The 19,701-nt window shown below is 42.6% G+C and overlaps 1 protein-coding gene across 1 annotated transcript in view; it reads left to right on the top strand.

Moving 5' to 3' along the window:
* LOC121162484 (leucine-rich repeat-containing protein 37A2-like) overlaps window positions 1-19,701 on the top strand; it is a 29,429-nt gene that overhangs the window by 7,965 nt on the left and 1,763 nt on the right. Inside the window, exons 5-14 of the mRNA XM_040989504.1 lie at window positions 412-483; window positions 3,266-3,337; window positions 4,298-4,378; window positions 6,469-6,540; window positions 7,081-7,155; window positions 11,939-12,057; window positions 14,620-14,747; window positions 16,089-16,397; window positions 16,741-16,848; window positions 19,368-19,423. Of these exons, the coding sequence (XP_040845438.1) occupies window positions 412-483; window positions 3,266-3,337; window positions 4,298-4,378; window positions 6,469-6,540; window positions 7,081-7,155; window positions 11,939-12,057; window positions 14,620-14,747; window positions 16,089-16,397; window positions 16,741-16,848; window positions 19,368-19,423 (1,092 nt within the window). The remainder of the gene's footprint in view (window positions 1-411; window positions 484-3,265; window positions 3,338-4,297; window positions 4,379-6,468; window positions 6,541-7,080; window positions 7,156-11,938; window positions 12,058-14,619; window positions 14,748-16,088; window positions 16,398-16,740; window positions 16,849-19,367; window positions 19,424-19,701) is intronic.

The raw sequence follows: 19,701 nt of genomic DNA, 5'->3' as shown, positions 1-19,701 counted from the left end.
GGATGCAACGATTCAGTCATTATTATTTCTCCTTGTGTCTACATTAGCTTGAAGGCAACATGGCTACTTGGGCCTTCTATGGTGAGGTTTAGGTTTAGCAAAAGACTGGAGAAGATGGCAGTTCTGCCAATCTTGATGCCTCCCAGAATTATTGTGATCTGCAGAGTAGATATTAAATATATGACTTGGTGGGAAGGGTGGGTAGGTGTGTGTGTGTGTTTAGAAATGGAATGAATGAAGAAAAGTTACAAATAAAAATAGAATCTGCAGCATCAACTTGAAATTAGAATGAAGCTACTACCTAAGTGACACGGTTTCTGAGGTCACCTCCACCTATGGAGTAATTCCTATGTAGCAAAAAGTTGTCCTTGGTTTGCTTTTATTTCTTGAAATAACCTTTTCATTTTCTAGAATTCTCAGTGATAATCGTTTGACTGAATTACATAAGGATTCATTTGAAGGCTTGATATCACTGCAGTATCTGTAAGTTTATGTGATTTTTTTTAATTTATGAGATTATGGTTATCTGTAAAATAAATAAGGGTTCAAACCAGATAATCTCTAGAGTTTCTTCTAGTAATACAATTCTGCAATTCTAGAAGTCTGAGTATGGTCTAATACACTGAATGCCTCCTATGCAGTTTGCATTTAAAAAATTATATAGACAAGACCCAGATAGGAAACTTCACTTACACAGGAGAGTGGTGATAAGATCAGATTCATTATAGACACACAACGGACTTTGGTACATCATGTTTATATTCTATTTGCTTACATTTGTATTTAATCCATACCTCATGAATCAAATCCTGTCCAGGTCTGAGTATAAATGATTTCCCATTTACAAAGAGCCAGAAAAGGAAAAAAAGCACCAGCAAAAGAGGAACAAGGTAGAAAATGCAATTCAGACTGTATGTGATCCACCAAGCCTCAAACATTTACCATCTGACCTTTATGGAAAAATATTTTACAAAGCTGATTCAGAAGATTTAGTAGAAGAAAGGGAATTAAAGATGACCCTAGATATTTGCCTAAAGGAATTGAAATATAGACCACTAACATGAATGTGAATTCTATGAATTCAAAACTGCTTGATAATTTAACCTGAATTAGACTAAGTACTAAATAGCAAAACAGAGAAATAACAGAAAAATAGTATAGGGGACAGGGAATTTGGAGAGGGGGTAGGGGAAATCCCAGAGCATATAGAACTGTATCTTAGAAATAATAAATGGGAGAAAAGAAGAATTAATATCATCAATAATTTTAAAATACCAGGAGGATAGATTGGGATTTGTGTTTCAATGCAGAAATTGTTACACTGGATTTTAGAAAACATGTTTAAAATGACGATGAAGTAGTATAGAGGTAGACAATCATTAATCCTTCTTAGGCTAATTATTGGTACTCATTAGCATATATAATTCATATGACATATTTGTGTCATTCTATTCATTGTATGAGGCATAAGACCAAACCCTCTAGGCCGTAAGGGGACAGCCACTTCTGTACTGGAAGTCTTGGGTACCTTTACACTCTGGGCAAACACAGTCTGGAGAGAAAGAAATGAGAAAACTGCTCAGTATTGCTTCTACCCGGACAGCCTTTGTAAGCTGACTGCATGATAGCCTATATATTTGCATCCTTCCTTTGTTTCGTTTTCCTTCTTTCCTTCCTTCCTTCTTTCCTTCCTTCCTTCCTTCCTTGCTTCTTTCCTTCTTTCCATCCTTTCTTTTTTCCTTTCTTCCTTCCTTCCTTCCTTCCTTCCTTCCTTCCTTCTTTCCTTTCTTCCTTCTTTCCTTCCTTCCTTTTTTCCTTTCTTCTTTCCTTCCTTCCTTCCTTCCTTGATACAATTCCATAGGCTTGGGAATTTCCCCTTCCCCACCCAATTCCTCTCCTTCCCACTGATTTCCCCTATATTATTACAATAGTATGTCCTTCAAAAACAGTCTTACGTTCATCATTCTGATGGTTTAGTGTATCCTGCCATTGTAAGTATAGACAATGACAGAAAGTTCAGCATTCTAATGTCAAGATTTATTTAATAGTCTCAGTGGGAGTCTATCTTTGATTTGGAAGTATAGATGCATACTGCAATGTATGTTCACTTCTCGATATGATAGTCTATTGTATAGTCCCTCTTGCTGACTATATGTTCATGCATGTTTACCTCTGTATCTATTGATCTTGTATTATTCACATCACTGTAAGAGCCAATCAGATTTAAAATGTGAAAGAGAATGCCAAGCATGCTACTTAATTTTTGAGGTGCAAAAATGTGTAAGGCAGGATTCTTACCCTTCTAGGAGCTCATAATCTAACAGGGAAAACAAGCACATAGATCAAACATGCTCAACAAGCACTACGTAGATGACAATGCTCTGCAGGGTCATGGAGTTCTACAACCACATCCTCTAAAACTAGTCACCTTCTTCATTCTTCTACTCACTCCACAGCTACTCACTTATTTCATAAATATCTTTGTTTGCTTGGTTTCCATGAGCCAGTTTTATTTATTTTTAAAAATATTTATTTGAAAGAAGAGCAACAGAGAGATAGAAGAAAGGTAGAGATGAGAGAGATAAGACAGGGAGACAGTGAGATCGTCCATGCTCTGGCACACTGCCCAAAGGTCTTTAAGAGCCAGTAATGGTGCAGATCAAAGCCAGGAGCCAGGAACTCCATCCTTGTCTTCTACATGGATGGCTGCTTTCCCGGATACATTAGCAGTGAGCTGATCAGAAGCAGAGCAGCTGGGACTTGAACAGGCATGGTGGTTTAACCCACTGTCTACAATGCTAGTCCTCCCTACCTCCATGAGTGAGTTTTCAACTTGGTGGTCAATGCAGATGAACAAGACCAAGTCCATGTTTTTCAAGGAGTTTATGCTTTGAAGAAATGGGAAGAGACAAGGGTAATAGTGTTAAGAAGAAATGGATATACACACTGAGAGACGTAAACTATCTCTGGATTACAGAAGAGGGAAGAGAGGTTCTAATCAATTCCTGTTATCAGAAAATTTTGCCCTCCAAATCTATCAAGACTTTAATTATATATGTTACTTGTGAAGAGCATGAAGGTGAGCCTATTATAGAAAGTTGCAAGTAGGATTAGAGGTTCTGGAAACTTCAGACAGAAATCCAAGGTTTAGCATTCAGACAAAAGCACAGAAGCCATATTCTCAGTTCTAAGTCCTGTTTTTTTTCCTGCTAATTAGAGATCTAAAGTAGATAATCAAGGCAATATTTCCTTTTCTTTTCCCTAGGGATTTATCCTGTAACAACATACAGTCTATTGAAAGACATACATTTGAACCACTACCTTTCTTGCAGTTTTTGTAAGTTATAATTTCATTGCATTTGGAATTATGATAGATGTTTTATCTAAGACAGACTTACAGAGAGAGAGAGAGAGAGATCAAGAGACACAGAGAGAGAGATCACGCACGTGAGAGAGAGAGATCTTCTATCTGCTGGTTCGCTGCCAAAAAGGCCATAATTGCCAGGACTGGGTCAAATTGAAGCGAGGAGCTAGGAGTTTCATCAGGTCTCCCAAGTGGGTGCAGAGGTCCCCAAGCACTTGGGCCATCTTCCACTACTTTCTCAGGCAAATTAACAGGAAGTTAGCTTACTAGCGGAGCATCCGGGATTCAAACTGCATCTCAGGTGGCAGTTCAACTACCTGTGGTGCACAGTGTTGGACTCAAAACAATCCTAAATATAGCCCACTTGTTATTTATTTTGAAGTATGATTAAAATTCTGCTTGTAGAAAGTTAACTAGAATTATACAGCCAACCTTTCAGTCCCTAGCAAAGATACTCCAAGACACCCAGGTCAGAGTGGGTTATCACAGAACTGTGCCTCTCCACTGCTATGATTCTGTGCCAGGTGCTATCCGGCAGCTGTGCACATGCCGCTGGTAGCTGGTGGGCCAGGGCCAGGGTGCTGCAAAATGAATTGCCATGAGTTCTTGTAGAACAAGTACCATGTAAGGGACGGATACCCACAACAAAGAATTACCCAGCTCAAAATGTCTAAAGGGCTCAAGTTGTGAAACCTTGTTCTAGAGAGAGGAAATGAAGATCACTGAGCACAAGTATTTGTCGCGTGTGGTTTGGTGTACCTAATGCACCGCCTGTGTAAATGTGAAAGTGTTAAGTCAGAAGCCAGAGTCTTCCAACTGGGAAGTCTTGAGTGTGTGGAGGTGATGTTTCACCTGTACAAATTAGGACCACTGCTGAATGATGAATGTTTACAAAGAATAACTCTCTGCTTCTTGATTTATGCTTTCTTATAGAAATCTTGGTTGCAATTTACTCACAGAACTGAGCTTTGGCACATTTCAGGCATGGCATGGGATGCAGTTTTTGCAGAAGTTGTAAGTGAAATATAAGACAAACACATTTTAAACAGCTGCATATGTGTAAAAACCTATAATTATCGTTAGCTGAGAGTAAGCTATGCCCTATAATCCACTCATTTTTTTTTCCAATTTGGGGAAACCAAGGTACAAAGAGGCTGACAAGTCTGTGTGACAGCTGACATGCCATCTTCTCCCTAGTGTTGATCATGGTCTTGACAAAGGAGGCATTAATGAGCAAGCACCACTCCAGTTTCCATGGCCCTGAGGGCCCCCGTGATTCACCCCCTGAGCCCCTCACTCAAACCCAAAGTGAACTCTGAAACTGAGTTTTAAAACCACAGAGTAGGTGCATGAGCTATTGCAAAGTCAGGCTTAGAGGAGAATCTTCATTGTGAATCTAAACAGGCCATGACCATCAAAGAATAAAAAACCCCATATTTCCTTGACATGCATCCAGAATGTGTGTGGAATCAGAAATACAGCAATGTGTTTTCTTACTGTTTTTCACACCACAGCTTAACATAAACAACACCCTTGTCTACTTCAAAGGTTCCCACTGTGCACAGGTAACTCATCACTTCAGAGATAAATACTTGAAAAATCATGATCTGGATGAGTGGGAGGAAGAAGTGCCTTGACTCTGACCATATGGTAACTAGGATCAGTTTGTCTGAGGAACTGTCAGTCTCTTTTCCACACTGGCTACATTACTTGACAATCCCCACTTGCCTAGTAGTAGGGTTCCAGTTCTTCAAAATATGTCAACATTTGTTTTTTTGATTTAGCCTCCTAGCAAGTGATTAAAGTAGCATCTTATTGTAGTTTTCACTTGCGTTTCTAATGACTTAAGACATTGAATGTCTTTTCATGTATATGGGCAATATATGTCTTCTTTAAATGTTTATTCAAATTCTTTCCCCATTTAAAAAAATTGCTTTCCTTTTCACTGAGTTGTAAGAGTTCCTTATATAGTCTGGACATTCTGGATACTAATCCTGTATCAGAGAGATGATTTATAAATCTTTCCTCCCATACTGTGACTTGCCTTTATGATTTTTTTAAAAAGAATTTATCTATTTTTGTTGGAAAGTCAGGTTTGCAGAGAGAAGTAGAGACAGCAAGGAAGTTCTTCCATCTGCTGGTTCACTTCCCAAATGACTTACAATGGCCAGAGCTGAGTTGATCTGAAGCCAGGAGCCAGGAGCTTCTTCCTGGTCTCACCTGTGGGTGCAGGGTCCCAAAGCTTTGGACCGTCCTCCAGTGCTTTCCCAGGCCACAAACAGGGAGCTGGAAGGGAAGTGGAGCAGCCAGGACACAAACTGGTGCTCCTATGGGATGTCATTACATTGAAAGCAAAGATTTTAGCCAATTAGCCATAGTGCTGGGCCTTGTCTTTGTGCCTTTTTAAGCAAATTAATTTACTTTCATTTTATTTGAAAAGTAGAGAGGTAGACAGGATTTTGTACTTCCCCAATGGCTACAATAGCCTAGTCTGGGTCAGGCCAAAGCGGGGAGTCTAAAACTCAATAGAGATCTCTCTGAGTGGGTACCAGGGACCCAAATATTTGAGACATCACCTGCTGCCTCAGCTTGCACACTAGTGGAAAGATGGATTCAAAATGGAGTAGAACCGGGCACTCTGATATGAGATGCAGTCATCCCAAACAGCAACTCAACTGTTGCGCTAAACACCTGCCCTCACATTCTTGCGTGTCTTTTGAGATATTCAAGTTTTGAGAAACTCAAATTATTTATTCCTTTGGTTGTTTACACTATCTAGCATCACATCTATGGACTTGGCACCTAATCTAAAGTCATGGTGTTTTGACTTGCTAGGCCAAACAACCAATCCCTTCCAAGGGTGTTGACTAAAAAGTTCTTTGGAAGAGTTTTTCTTTGCTGTTCATTTGCAGTTTTGTTTTCTTTTTCTCTTCTGTGTCTTCCAGTGACCCATGTAGCTCCCCAAGAATGCTTTAGAAATTATAAGGCTGATTTATAGATGAAGATAGAAAATGATTTTAAGTTCCATAACTACATATATATAGACAATTGCCACTGTGCATACTTAAAAGGCTCATCATTTTAATTCCACTGTGCTTTTTCAGAAATCTCAGTCATAATCCTCTAACAATTGTTGAAGATCCCTACCTGTTTGAATTACCAGCATTGAAATATTTGTAAGTATTCATCTCATGAGTCAGATGATTTCTACTCTTTATTCTCATAAAGGCTAATTATTTTACATTGAATTAGAAAATAATAACTTTAACTATGTTATTGAAAAATAAGTTACTGACCAAAAAAGGCTGTATAATGGGCAAGACAGCCAGGGGAGACATTGTGCTGGTCAACACATTTAGATATGGGACATGTGGATATAAGTGGGAATAGCATTGATCCCAGAAAACAAAGAGATATAAGTACACATCATTGTTAAAAGAGAAAAAAAAGTAATTAATTAAGAGAGATAAATGAAATATAAACATGAAATTAAGATAATGGTTAAAGTTTAGGGTTAGGGTCCTTAATGACTTAATAATGCACGTGGTGAAACTTCTTTAAGAGCTCTCTGGAATTATCTTGCATGACAAACTCTTGAGTAAGTTTGTTTTAAAAGACCCAAAAGCTGATGTATACACCTGTCTTGAAATGAACCTACTGAAGACAGAACTTTTCAATGGGGATCATATCATGAATGTTTGGTCTCTCTCCTTCAGAGATGTCGGCAGAACACTTGTGTCACTCAACACAATCGAGAACATCCTCATGATGACTCTCAAATTGCAACAGCTGTAAGTTATTTTTCTCTTAGTATTTTCATATGTTTTATAGATTGGTCGTGTTAATTTTCTTATATGTTAATTTATTTGAAAGGCAGAATGAAAGAGAGATGCGGAGAGAGATCTTCCTTCACTCCCCAAATATTGTAGTAGCCAGGGCTTGGCCATGTAGAAGTCAGGACTCATCCGGGTCTCCTATATGGATAGCAGGGACCCACTGCCTTTCCAGATACATTAGTCAGAAGTTGGATCAGAAGCAGTGAAGCCAGGACTTGAAATAGCATTCTCATATGGGACAAAGTTGTGCCAAAAGGCAACTTAACCCACAGCACCCCAATGCCCACTCTATGTTTTTTTATTTTAAGTCAGGCTTATTTGAGACATAATTTTCCTGTAATAATATTCATACAAGTAAGTATGCAATCTGATGAGCTCTGACAAATATGTTTATGTAACCAGCACCAAATTCCCAACATAGAACATTTCTAGTGCTTCTGAAAGGTCGCCCATAGTCTTTTGCAGTTAATCATCTCCACCTAACCCAGGCCCTACAAACCACCCATCTTATTGCCACCCATCGGGTTTTAACTTCCCCATAAAGCCTTGAAAGTGAAGTCAAGCACTGTGTGTCTCCTGTTGTGTCTGGCTTCTTTCACATAGCACATTCCTTTTGGGATTATGCTATTAATCCATGTTATTGCCTCTATCAGCAGTGCTTCTGCCAAGTAAAATTGCCCAGCTCTGTGGAAATACCAGTTTGTTTACCCATTCTTCAGTTTATGGACATCTGATTTTTCCCCCAATATTTTTTGCAACTACAGGTGAAACTAAAAACATTCACAGGAAGATCTCTGTGTGAACATGCTTTCATTTCTTTGGAGTAAATGCTTAGGGATGACATTGCTGTATGAACTGCTAACAATTCATTAACGAATTGTTGGAGAAACAGCTAAACTGCTTCCTAAAATGTCTGGGCATTTTGCCTTGTCAGCAGCAGAGCCAGGAGTTGTAATTGTTCCATATTGTATCCTGACCCTTATCTTAGAAACGCTCTAAGGGGTGTCATTAAGCACACTGCCTAAAGATGCTACTTGTGCATTCATATCCAACATGCAAGTGACAAATTCAAGTTCTGGCTCCTCTTTCCAATCTAGCCACTTACTAATAAACACTCTGGCAGGCAGCAGATGATGGCTTATGTATTGGGGTCCTTGCCACCCATGTGGAAAACCTGGATGGAATTTTGGGCTCCTCGATATGGCCCAGTCCAGCCTTGACTTGCAGACATTTGAGAAGTGAATCAGTGGGTGGAAGAGCTCTCTTTTCTGTCACTCTGACTTTCAAATCTACAAGAATAATAAATAAAACATGTTTTTATTCTATTAGGAGGTACTTATAATAGCTTGTCCTCTCTGCCCCTCCATCTCTATATGTAACTCTGCATTTCAAATAAATAAATACAACTTTAAAAGAAAGAGAGAGACACAGAGTGAGAGAGACAGAAAAAGAGAAACAGAGAGAACCCCCTGTAGCTGGCAGGGTAGCATAACAGGCAGTCCTTCACCTGTATTGCTAGCATCCCATATGGATGCTGGTTTGTTTCCTGACTCCAGGGGTTTGGGTTCAGCCCAGCCCATCCCGGCTCCAGCTGTTGCAGCCATGTAGGGAGTGAATTAATGAATAGAAGACCTCTCTATCTTCTATATGCCGATTCACTCTCCAAATGGCCATAACAGATTGAGTGGAGCCAATGTCAAGCCAGGAGCCAGCCAGGAGCTTCTTCCAGGTCTCGCATGTGGGTGCAGGGGCCCAGAGCTTTGGACCATCTGATACTGCTTTCCCAGGCCACAAGCCGGGAGGTGGATGGGATGTGGATTAGAAGTGGAGCAGCCGCAATATGAACCCGTGCCGACGTGGGATCTCACTGAAGGAATATGCTGCTGCTAGTTAGGATTACACAAGGCAAAAATGGAAGAAGACCCCTTATGTAGCACCTTGTTCTAATCATCTGTCAGGCCACCTCTTTGACTAACTTTCCCACACTGTCAAATCCACTGGTTGCTGCTCTACTTTCTTCTTCCTCAACTCTTGGCTACAACAACCACGATTGATGCCTCCCATGTCAGCAAGATGTGTTCCTGTCTAGATAGCCAAAGTTCTCATCATCAACAAGCTTTCTCAAATTAGCCAAGGCAGTGGTGGTCTAGCTGGTTTTACTCTTGGCCGTTAGTGGGTGGGAAAGCGTTATCATTCTCTGTAGCTATTTGCCACCATGGTGATAGTTTTAAGCTCCTAGCACACTGGAGTTCATTGTTGGACACCCTCGGGACTTTAGACGTTTTTATACCAAGCAGGACAAGTTCATTTGAGTCCTGGCTCATGTGTAATGCTCTTTAATGCAATAATGAAAAATAATTATTCTCCAGTAAGGATAATATATAAAAGATTTGCAGTCTTAAAGCTTTGCTGGTATACTTTCAAAGAATACTTTTAATGTGTCATTACTAAGTCATTTTATTAAGTATCAAAAATGACAGTATTCCTTATATGAGTTCTTACTAGAAGCTTTCTCTAGTAATTACATGCAGGATGCTCTTATAAAACCAAACCAGACTGAAGTACAGACCATATAATAATTAGCTTGAGCGCTTCAAAAATGTCAATGCCATGAAAGATTTCAAAAGCACAGCAAAGGGTGGACATTGTGCTGCAATGGGTTAAGCCATCCCCTTGGGCACTCACATTCCATGTAAGAGCACAGGTTCAAGTCCCAGCTGCTCTGTTTCTGATTCAGCTCTCTACTAGTGCACCTGGGAAGCAGCAAGTGATGACTTAGATGGGACACCTGGATAGAGATCCTGGCTCCGGGATTCAGCCTGTCCTAGTCCCAACTTTGGTGGCATTTGGGAGAGTGGATCAATGGATAGGAGATAGCTTTCTCTCTTTTCTTTGTCACTTTGCATTCCAAATAAATAAAACTCTTTTAAAATAATAAACCACAGGGACCAGTTATAAATCAAAGAAAACTAAAGAAGTATGATGTTTGATTGGAGTCTATACTTGAAACAAACAAAAAGCCAAGAGCTGGTCAGGACAATTAAGGACATTTTTATATGGACTACAGTAGCCAATATTAAAAGTGATTAAATGGTGATAGTATTATGGATATGTAGAAGACTGTCTTGGTTCTTTGGGGTGTACATGGAAGCACTTAGCAGGAAAAGGTAATCGTGTATAGCTTACTGTCAAAGCATATGGGCATACAAACATGGAAAGTAAGTGTGGCAAAGTGTTCACAACTACTGAGTCTAAGTAAAGGATAGAAGTTCATGATAGCCTCCTTTGGGGGGTTTTGTAGATTTGAAGTTTTTCAAAATAAAAGCACCCTAGGAGGACACAGGTAACAGCTGAAGTGCTTGAGTCCCTCTCATCCCATATAGATGCCTATACAGATTCCCAGCTCCTAAGTTTGGCCTGGGCAAGTCCCAAGTGTCATCAGGTATTTGGGGAATGAATCAGTGAATTAAGATCTCTGTAACTTAAACTTTTTTTTTTCTATCACCTTTGAATAATCGTGTAGTCTTTGTACAGACCTAACACTTCTATTTCTCTTGAGTATTTACCCATAAATGGGATGGTGGGGAAATACGGTAGTTTTATATTTCAGTTTGTAAGAAACTATTAAAATACTTTCCATCTAAAGCTTTTTTTTTTTTTTTTTTAATACCTGGCACTGCAGAAATGCAGTTGAGCCACAGGATGCAAAGTCAGCATTGATTCTGAGCTCTAGTTTGAATCTGGGCTCTGCTTCTGATTCAGCTCCCTACCAGTATGCCTGAAAAGCAGCAGAACATAGTGCAAGTGCTTGGGTCCCTGCCTCTCATGTGGGAGACCAAGATGGAGTTCCAGGTACCTGGCCTCCTCCTGGATGAGACCCAGACAATGCTGCCATTTGGGAAGTGAATCAGAGAGTGGAAGATCTCTCTTCTCCCCACTCTCTGTAGCTGAGGCAGAAGCAGACAACAGATGAGACCTTTCATCTGTGCTAATTCAGCCCCCAACTGCAGCTAGGACAGGCAGAAGCCAGGAGCCCAGAACTCAACCTGGGTCTCTCCTGTGGTTGGCAGTGCAGCCTCACAGGTTGTTGATTGTAAGAAGCTGGAATTGGAAGTACAACCAGAACTAGAATCCAGGGATTCCAGTATGGCACATACGCGTTCCAGCAGTATGCTTACCACTGGGCCAACCACCTGTCCCATCAAACTGTTTTCACTCCCATTCGTGGTGCCTGAGGGGTCCATTCCCTCCATATCTTTTCCAACAGTTCCTTTGGTCAGTCTTTTTCTGTACCCAGAGCAATTTCTAATATTAGCTACTCACAACAGCAATTGAGATAGGGACCTCAGAAGATGGGGGGGGTGGTCCTTACTCAGACTCTTAAATGTTGGTCTTCCTTCTGTGTACTCCAACCCAAAGTGAGATCATGTGTATAGCTTACTGTGTGAGCTGGGAGGAGACACTCCTGAGTGAGGCTACCGGTCCGTGGCCCCCCAGTTATAACCCCTGGCACCTTTATCCAGGGCATACCACACCCACTGCCTCACTTAGCTTTCTGTTGGGCACCTCTGCCTCCTTCCCATATTTGCAACACTTAAGAGCAGCACTTGGTCATCAGGTTCCTACCCAACAGGCCTGGCCACATACCTCAAGAAGTCCTTTCTCACAGCCTTGGCCTGCCTCTTCACCTACTCAAGTAACCCTTTAACAATTAACTGAATTCTGTTTCTATTTGTAGGATCTTACCTAGCCATATGGCCTGCTGCCTGTGCAAATTTAAAAATGACATTGAGGTTGTCTGCCAAACAATCAAGCTGCACTGTGGCAATGCATGTCTGAGAAACAGTACACACTGTGGTGAGTCCAATTGCCTGATACAATTTAATGTTTTCCATTCATTTGTTTTTCTTATTTTTAAGTTGAATATGTTTAAATAATGTAATTGCTTTGTTTTTTCTTCATTCCGGGTTAAACTCTCTCAATTTCATAATTACTCCCTTGGTGAAAGTCAGGTTCCTAGTTACTATTACCAAATTTGATGCTCTAACTGTTCCATGTGCATAAGAATCACAGGAAAGAAATGGAAGGGACGGGCTTAACGCTGAGGGCCACATGGTGCACTGTGCCCTCAGCTTGATGCTTTGCCTCCATGAGCACTCATTTGTGCACTGCACCACAGTGTGTAGCCTGCTTTTATACACAGTAGGCCTCCAGTGCCTCTGCCCTAGAGAACAGGTGTAGAACATTGTTGTTTGGCTTGTTTCTGCAATTGTGGAAAAGAGTACAAGTGACACTGCTTTATTCTGAGCCTGGGAATTGGTTCCAAAGCCAGGGATGGCTGCCTGGCTCCTCTGATGCAGTGGAAGGCCCTTCTTCCCATAGACAGTCCAGTTCTGAACCTGCTCCAAGGCTCGAGCTTCTCCATGGGCAAAACCCAGGGGCTTTGAAGTGGTTTTCTGTGCGTGATGGTTACAACCACTAACACTGGGACTTCCAGCTATGGCTGCTTTCTGCCCGAGAGAACTTGAATCCACATCTCTGTCAGCATCTGGGGCACTAGCACTCTACCCGTTGTGTACGCATACAGATAGGGTTCCTAACTTTCCAGCACAGTTTTGATTAGTTTTGTTTTGCCTATTATATTGTTCCTCCCTTCTGCAGAAACAGGCAGAACAAGCACTTTTAGTGTGCTTTTGCAAATGAGGAAAAAATGTGACCCAGGGCATTAAGCATGAGAGGCTGGCACCCAGGTCTTTTGTTCCCAGTTTTGGGGTTTCCACAGCCATATGTTCATCTGTTTGTTGTGGGTGTGATCTGGTTAGCTTTGGCCCAAGTTCTTCTGTCAATAACAAGAAGGAATTCAAGGAAGAAATGTGGATGAAAGCAGGAAAGCAATATTTTCTTAAACAAAAGTAAAATTTACAGTCAAGAAGTAAGTGCCAGAAATGAAAGTGAGCGATCTTGAGAATGAATCCCCAACAAGGCTTGGGCCATCCTTTCATGCTCCTTGGTGTTGGGTATGATATCAGCGAGGAGCCTGTTGAGTATTCAGAGGACATGGAGCCTGAGCTGGGACTTGAGGACCACCCATTGCTGTGCCCCTTTCGGGAAATCTTGAGAGTGTCATTGCATCAGGTGTGTCCTGGGAGCAAGAATGCTGGCCATGATTAATGTTATTCTAGTGACATTTTTAGAATGATCTAAAGGTCATCACAGGATACAGCCTGCAACCCTGCTGGGTGTTTCCACCTATTGCTATTTCTACGTGTGCAACTTTTTGTGACTTGTGGTTCTCACCATTCAGAAGGCAGGTCAGGGGGCACAGTGAAGCATTCTGGCTGGTGCCCAATGGGTGGTGTTCTGCATGGGGGCTGGCTGTTGGTAGTGTGACGGCCAGCCTTAGCTTCTGCAGGTCCCACAGCAGGTCAGCCAGGGCAGGGTAGTACTGTCCAGCCTCCACTCCTCTCTGCTAGCTCTTCACTGGCCCCACAACATTTCCCCGTGATTCCTGCTTCCTCCTCTCACTCTCACTGCAGGGCCTGGGGGAGAAGCCCAGCCACACAACAGCACACATGACCTTCCTGCACTTGGAAGCTTGAGGGCATCCCTAAATCAAGCTGGAAATACTAGAAGTGAAGGCAGAAACAGGCATCTACAAAAGCAGCTTCTATTTCTGCCTGCATTTTAGGGCCTAGAACAGTGTTGACCCAAATACTACTACTGCCCCCTAGAGAGCTCCCTGAGCATTCTGTGTATGCCTACCACCTGGCAACCTACAAATCACTCCACCTGCATCACCTGCCCAGATTTAAAGAACCAGGGTGGATGTAGTAGTGTTTTTCTCTGAGTGGAATCCTTTGTGGTGAGCACTAGGAAACATTGAGCAGGGACCAGCAACTGGTGCCTTGGTGGAAAAGGACACATCCAGATGAAGAGTAGGCCCCTGTTTTAGCATCTATATCCTCAGTCCCCTCACATGAATGTGTCTGGCCATGGTCACCTGTTGACAGCAGCAAGAAGGCAAGGTTGCTGGAGAGGGGGAGAGGAAGCCTTGTGCTCCCTGGGTGTCTGAGGCAGGACGGTGCAGAATGTGTCGGTGAGGCAGGCACTTCCACACAGGGGCCAGCTGCATGGAGACCGTCTCCCAGCCTTGGGCTTTTACTGGGCACTGGGCAGTTGGCCACTGGGGATACAGCTACTGCTTTTCCACACCATGGACTCTTCTGAGGGTTACTCTTTCAAACAACTCTCTCCTGTTGTTGCTGCCATCTCATGGGCTTATGTTTGGGTTTACTTTTCCTCTGTACATGGCACCCACATATTGGTGACTTTTAACTGTTGGGGATAGATGACTGTACACTGACATAAAGCTGTTCCATCAGGGTCATGTTCTCAAAAGCACTGTCTCCTTTTTAACAGTTGAAGAAGCTTTTATAAGGAATCCAAAAGGAATGTTCCTGAAGGCACTGCAGGCCCGGAAGAGGAACACTAGCACTGAATTGATTATTGAGCCAGAGGCGCAAGAGTCACAAACACTCAATTTGAATGTTCCAGACTTTGCGAACGAGATGCTAGACTTTAAAGATGAAAGCGAAATCATTAGTGCACTAAATTATATACTGCCTTATTTGTCAGATGGCAATCTAGGAAATATTAAAACGCTATTGCCATTCATTACACGACCTTTTTCAAAAGTACGTGATAGAGATAAATTCGTTGGTTTCCTGAAAACCAAGAAAAGGAGCCCCTCTCTTAAACCAATATACAAGAATTCAGCTTACAAAAGTAAGTTGAGGAGGCTGCGCTTTCTGCAAAATATATTATATGCAAAAATCCAAGAAAAAGTTGATGAGATTAAACAAAGAGAAAACACTGCCATGCAAATACAGCCTGTCTTGTTAGATCCCAAATTTAAACGCCACATCTTTCTAAAGAAACTGGAAATGGCCCACTCACAGCAGCACCACCTGGCGCCCACCCCAAGCACAAGGCAAAGATTACAAAGAGTGAAAAAAGTCATCAAGGGGCCAAAGGGCCTAAGAAAAAGGCAGCAGCTTGAGACAATCAGGAGACAGAGAGTGCGCCCCCTTGTGGAGGGCCGGCTGGGGAGCACAGGAGCCAGGGAGCAGGAGGAGCTTCATGTGGTCCAGACGCCCTGGAAGCTGGTGGCCAACTCCTTCTACCCAGAGCCCCCACTCACAGAAGAGCACAACGCCAAGGCCACCTCTTCCCTAAAGCAGTACATCATGGGCAAGCCAACTGCTGCAGCCCGTGCAAAGTCCCTCCCTGAGGGCAGAAACAAAGAAAAAGACTTAACCTACACCATGCTTACTTTAGAAGACACAAAGGCTAGCGCAAAAAAGACAGAGGCAGCAGAACCCAGCTCATATTCTAGGGTGAATTACCATTTACATAAAATGTATCCTCATCCTGTCTTCAGAACACCCAAGGCCAAACTCAGGCAAGCATTCAGGAGGAAAACTCCCCTCAGCGCCAAGATGTCAGTAAGAGGGCCTCCATTCCTTGCACTGCGGAGTCTCATCAACTCCCCTCCCCAAGAGCCTTCCCCATCTTCTCCAGACCTGAGTTCTCAGGGAAGTCCTTCTGTGGAGGTAATTGCTCATCCAGTATCTGTTACAGAAGGTGTTTCTGAAGACAACAATACTGCAGAAGATGACTTAGGAAACTCTTTGGCACATGACATGGTTCTGCCAGAAGATATGCCCCCTGATGACACAACGCAGGGGCATCCTTCAGTGGCAGGCTCCCCTAGGACTACACTCAACTCCATGCTGACCGCTAAGCAGACAAGCAAAAGGCAACAGGAGTACCCCAAAACGGGCACGAACATCCCCTCCCCGCCCACAGGCATCACTTACCCCTTGCAGACATCCTCAAGGGATGAGTCTGAACTTCAGCTAAACCAGCAACTACGGTCCCTCATCCCCAACAATGACATGAGAAAGTTCATTTCATATGTTATCAGGACTCTGAAAATGGACTGCTCTGAGCCCTATGTGCAACTGTGCTGTGCCAAGCTCATCTCCAGAACGGGCCTCCTCATGAAGCTCCTCAGTGAGCAGCAGGAAGTAAAGCTGGCCAAGGCAGAATGGGATACAGACCAATGGAAAATGGAGAACTACATCAATGAGAGCCTAGAAGCTCAGAGTGATGCAAAAACGACTGAGTCAAGTGAGGTGAGGACAGGTGCTGAGATAGGAGACCTGCCCTTTCCTGTCCTTTAGGAAGTGCCATTGAAGCAGCAAGCAGGAAGAACAGGGGCTCCTAGTCCATATCGTGTCGTGGGCACGTAACTTTGGCCATGATGGTAACTCCCCACTTTGCTCCTACAGAGAGTGAAGCAGATCTAACATCAGGACAAATAAACTGTAGAAGAAAATGTGTAATAATATTATATAATGCCTTAGTTTGGCATGGCCTTTAAGATCCTATAAGCCAGTTACCAGGAAGAATAGAATTGAGAATAGTTAATACCTTACATTTCTAAATCTTGTTTTTCTAAATTGTTCTTTTTGTTAGCTCACAGAGGAGGAGGTTCCAGGATACGGCTATAACAAAAAACTCATCTTGGTGCTATCTGTGGTTTCAATAGTGGTGGTCTTCGCTATCATTTTCTTTTTCATTAAGGTAAGCACAATAGTTAATTCAGGTTTCCAGAACCCTCCCTGTCTTTGCAATTTACCCAGAGGCTACAACCTGAAAAGCAAAGCCACTTGCCCACTTGTCCACATCTTCCTCCTGCTTCTTCTCCTTTTTCTTCTTCTCCCTACTCCTCCTCCTCCTTCTTTTAAGGTTTCCTTTATTTGAAAGGTAGAGTTACAAGCAGGGAGGCACAGAAAGAGAGAAAGAGAGAGACAGAGATCTTCGATCTGCTGGTTTACTCCCCAAATGGTCCCAATAGCCTGAGCTAGGCTGGTCTGAGGCTAGGAGCATGGGCTTTCCTTCAGGCAAAGCATGCAGCTGTAGGTACCCAAAGACTTGCTTTTCCATGCCAGTAACTGTGAGATGGATAGGAGGTGGGCAGCTGGAACTCAAAGCAGCACCCATAGAAGATGTCAGGACCAAAGATGAAGGCTCAGCCTGATACACCAAAGAACTGGACCATTGTCCACATACTTTTTCAGTAACTAAAACTCAGATGTGCTTTGTTCTTTTACTGAAATGTATTTACCAGAGATTTCTGAAAGGACCTCTCTGCCAGGAGATCTCCATGCAGTTGAAGTCAAGGGAATAAGTCATCAGACAATTTTGATAAGTTTAAGAGAGCCAATATTTTCTTTAAGAAAGGGCAGGCACTGTGGTGCAGTGGGCTAAGCCACTTCTTGAGGGACCCGTATCCCATGTCAAAGTGCTAATCCAAGTCCTGGCTACTCTGTTTTCAATCCAACTTCTCGACAACGCTTCTGGGAGGGCAGCAGCTGATGGCCCAAGCACTTGCACTCCTGCCACCATGCAGGAGACCTGGAAGTAGTTCTTGCCTCCTAGCTTCTGTCGCACTGAACTCTAGCTGTTGAAGCCATTTGGGGAGTGAGCCAGTGAATAGAAGTCTCTCTCTCTCTCTTTCTCTCTCTCTCTCTCCCTGTCTCCCCCACATCTCCTCACTCTGCCTTTCAAATAAATAAGCCATTAAAAAGGTCAGCATTAATATAATAACAAAATTTCTCCAAGTCAAAGCTATATCAACGACTTGATGTAATCACAATGCCTTATATTCTAACACTGATTTTATTCCCTCACTGCTGAAATGATATACAGTTTCCTCCCTCAAGAAATGTCACTGTCCTCAGGCCACTGCCAGAAGACAGAAATATTAGAGTCATTAGACCCCCATAGCATCCTTCTGCTCCACTGTATAAGGTCCTGTCTAAATAGGTTCAGTTAACGTATGGCAGTTGAATTCTGCATCAGGCTGTTCTAAACCCATACCCCATTCTGGGAGCAAGCCTCTATTTATCTTTTTTAATGTTATATAATGTGCTTGAATATTGGGAGTAGTTTAATCTTGACTCTACCCTATTAAGCCAGCCTAACTATATCCACCTTTTCGACTGTCATTGTAGCCCCTCATCATACCTCAGCCAACCTATGCTCCTTCCTACTTCACCTGTGCCTTTGCCCATCTCAAATGCCTTTATTTCACTGGGTGCCTTGATTACTCCAGTCCTCTTGGACCTAGACCTTCTGTCAGATTTACCACCTATCCATGAGGCCATAAAGAGGTGTTTCCTCTTCCCTGAGAACTTAGAAACATGACACATTTTTAAAAATCGAGGTGCCAAGCTCAACCTATAATGCAGCACAGCAAAGGTATTTAAACATCTGAGGGCTTCTATAAGCCTCCAACAACACTTGGTTGAATGTATGACTGTGTCTAAATGCAGACATGCCAGCCACAGAAGGATGGTGACAACAGTACAGAAAAGATGAGGAGACTCAGCACGGGCAGAGCCCATCCTAACACTGCATAAGAGCAGATGTGAAATCATTTCAGTGGCCAAACCTTGCCTCTGAAGGAGATGGACAAATCCCACCACCTCAGGGTTTGTGGGTTTTCGCAGATTCATTATCTCTTCTTCCCAAGTAGCTTTCTGATTGGCAGTGCCCAGGAAAGCTGCTATGGTGTGTGTACTGATCTCTTGACTTGGTGCCTGGCCACTTCTCTCAACTCTCATATTACTTTTCACCAGGTTTGTTGATTCTCTTGGGCTTTTCAGGCTGGCCATCATTTCACATGCAAATGAGTGTTTTTGCAATACTCACACCCATTTATTTCCCTATTGCACTGACTGGGGCCTGCTCAAAAATGGTGAATAATAGCAATCCTAATAAACACCCCATTCTTGATCTTGACTTTGAAACAACACTTTTGTTTAGGTTTCTAATCATACTTTTATCAAATTAAGGATGTTTCCTTTTTTCCTTGAGAATTATCTGTTTCTATTATCTAAAGCAGCCAAGAAATGTATTAAGTCCTAAATGTATGCATGACTCTAAACTAGGTGCAGGGAAGACTCAAAGAGCTATTAACAGCATAGAATTCCTATCCTCAAATAAGTTTTCATCTCAATGCGTAGAAAGACTTAAAGGAATGTAAAGGATTCAGAGATTGTGATGGGTAACAATGATGGCGTCTTCTTCCAAAACAGAATTACCCTCGTGCTTGTAGGAGAGCAGCAGAGGATGATATAGAAAACTATCCAAGGTAAGTACCAGCCTGCAACTTTTAAATCAGAATTTTGGGATTAGAGGAGGAGAACTTAGAATACTTATTATATAATGAGGAAATCGCCAGAGGCAGGAGCAAGCTCGGTCACCCAAGCTGGTACCCAGTCACAGCTGAGGTAGACAGTACCACCATGGCACCTCTGCTGTCCCCAGTTCTTCTGGGATGCAGGGGCTGGGGAGCAGCACCAGCTGTGCCATCCCTGCTGTTTTCAGCCATCTGGCCAGACCTAGGCCTTCAGACAAGGGCTGGGGAGG

The sequence above is a fragment of the Ochotona curzoniae genome, unplaced genomic scaffold, assembly GCF_017591425.1.
Source record: "Ochotona curzoniae isolate NIBS_2020 unplaced genomic scaffold, NIBS_Ocur_1.0 contig_523, whole genome shotgun sequence".
Classification (NCBI taxonomy): domain Eukaryota; kingdom Metazoa; phylum Chordata; class Mammalia; order Lagomorpha; family Ochotonidae; genus Ochotona; species Ochotona curzoniae.
Note: the sequence above shows the minus strand (reverse complement) of the source record. Positions and strands in the feature narration are given on the sequence as shown.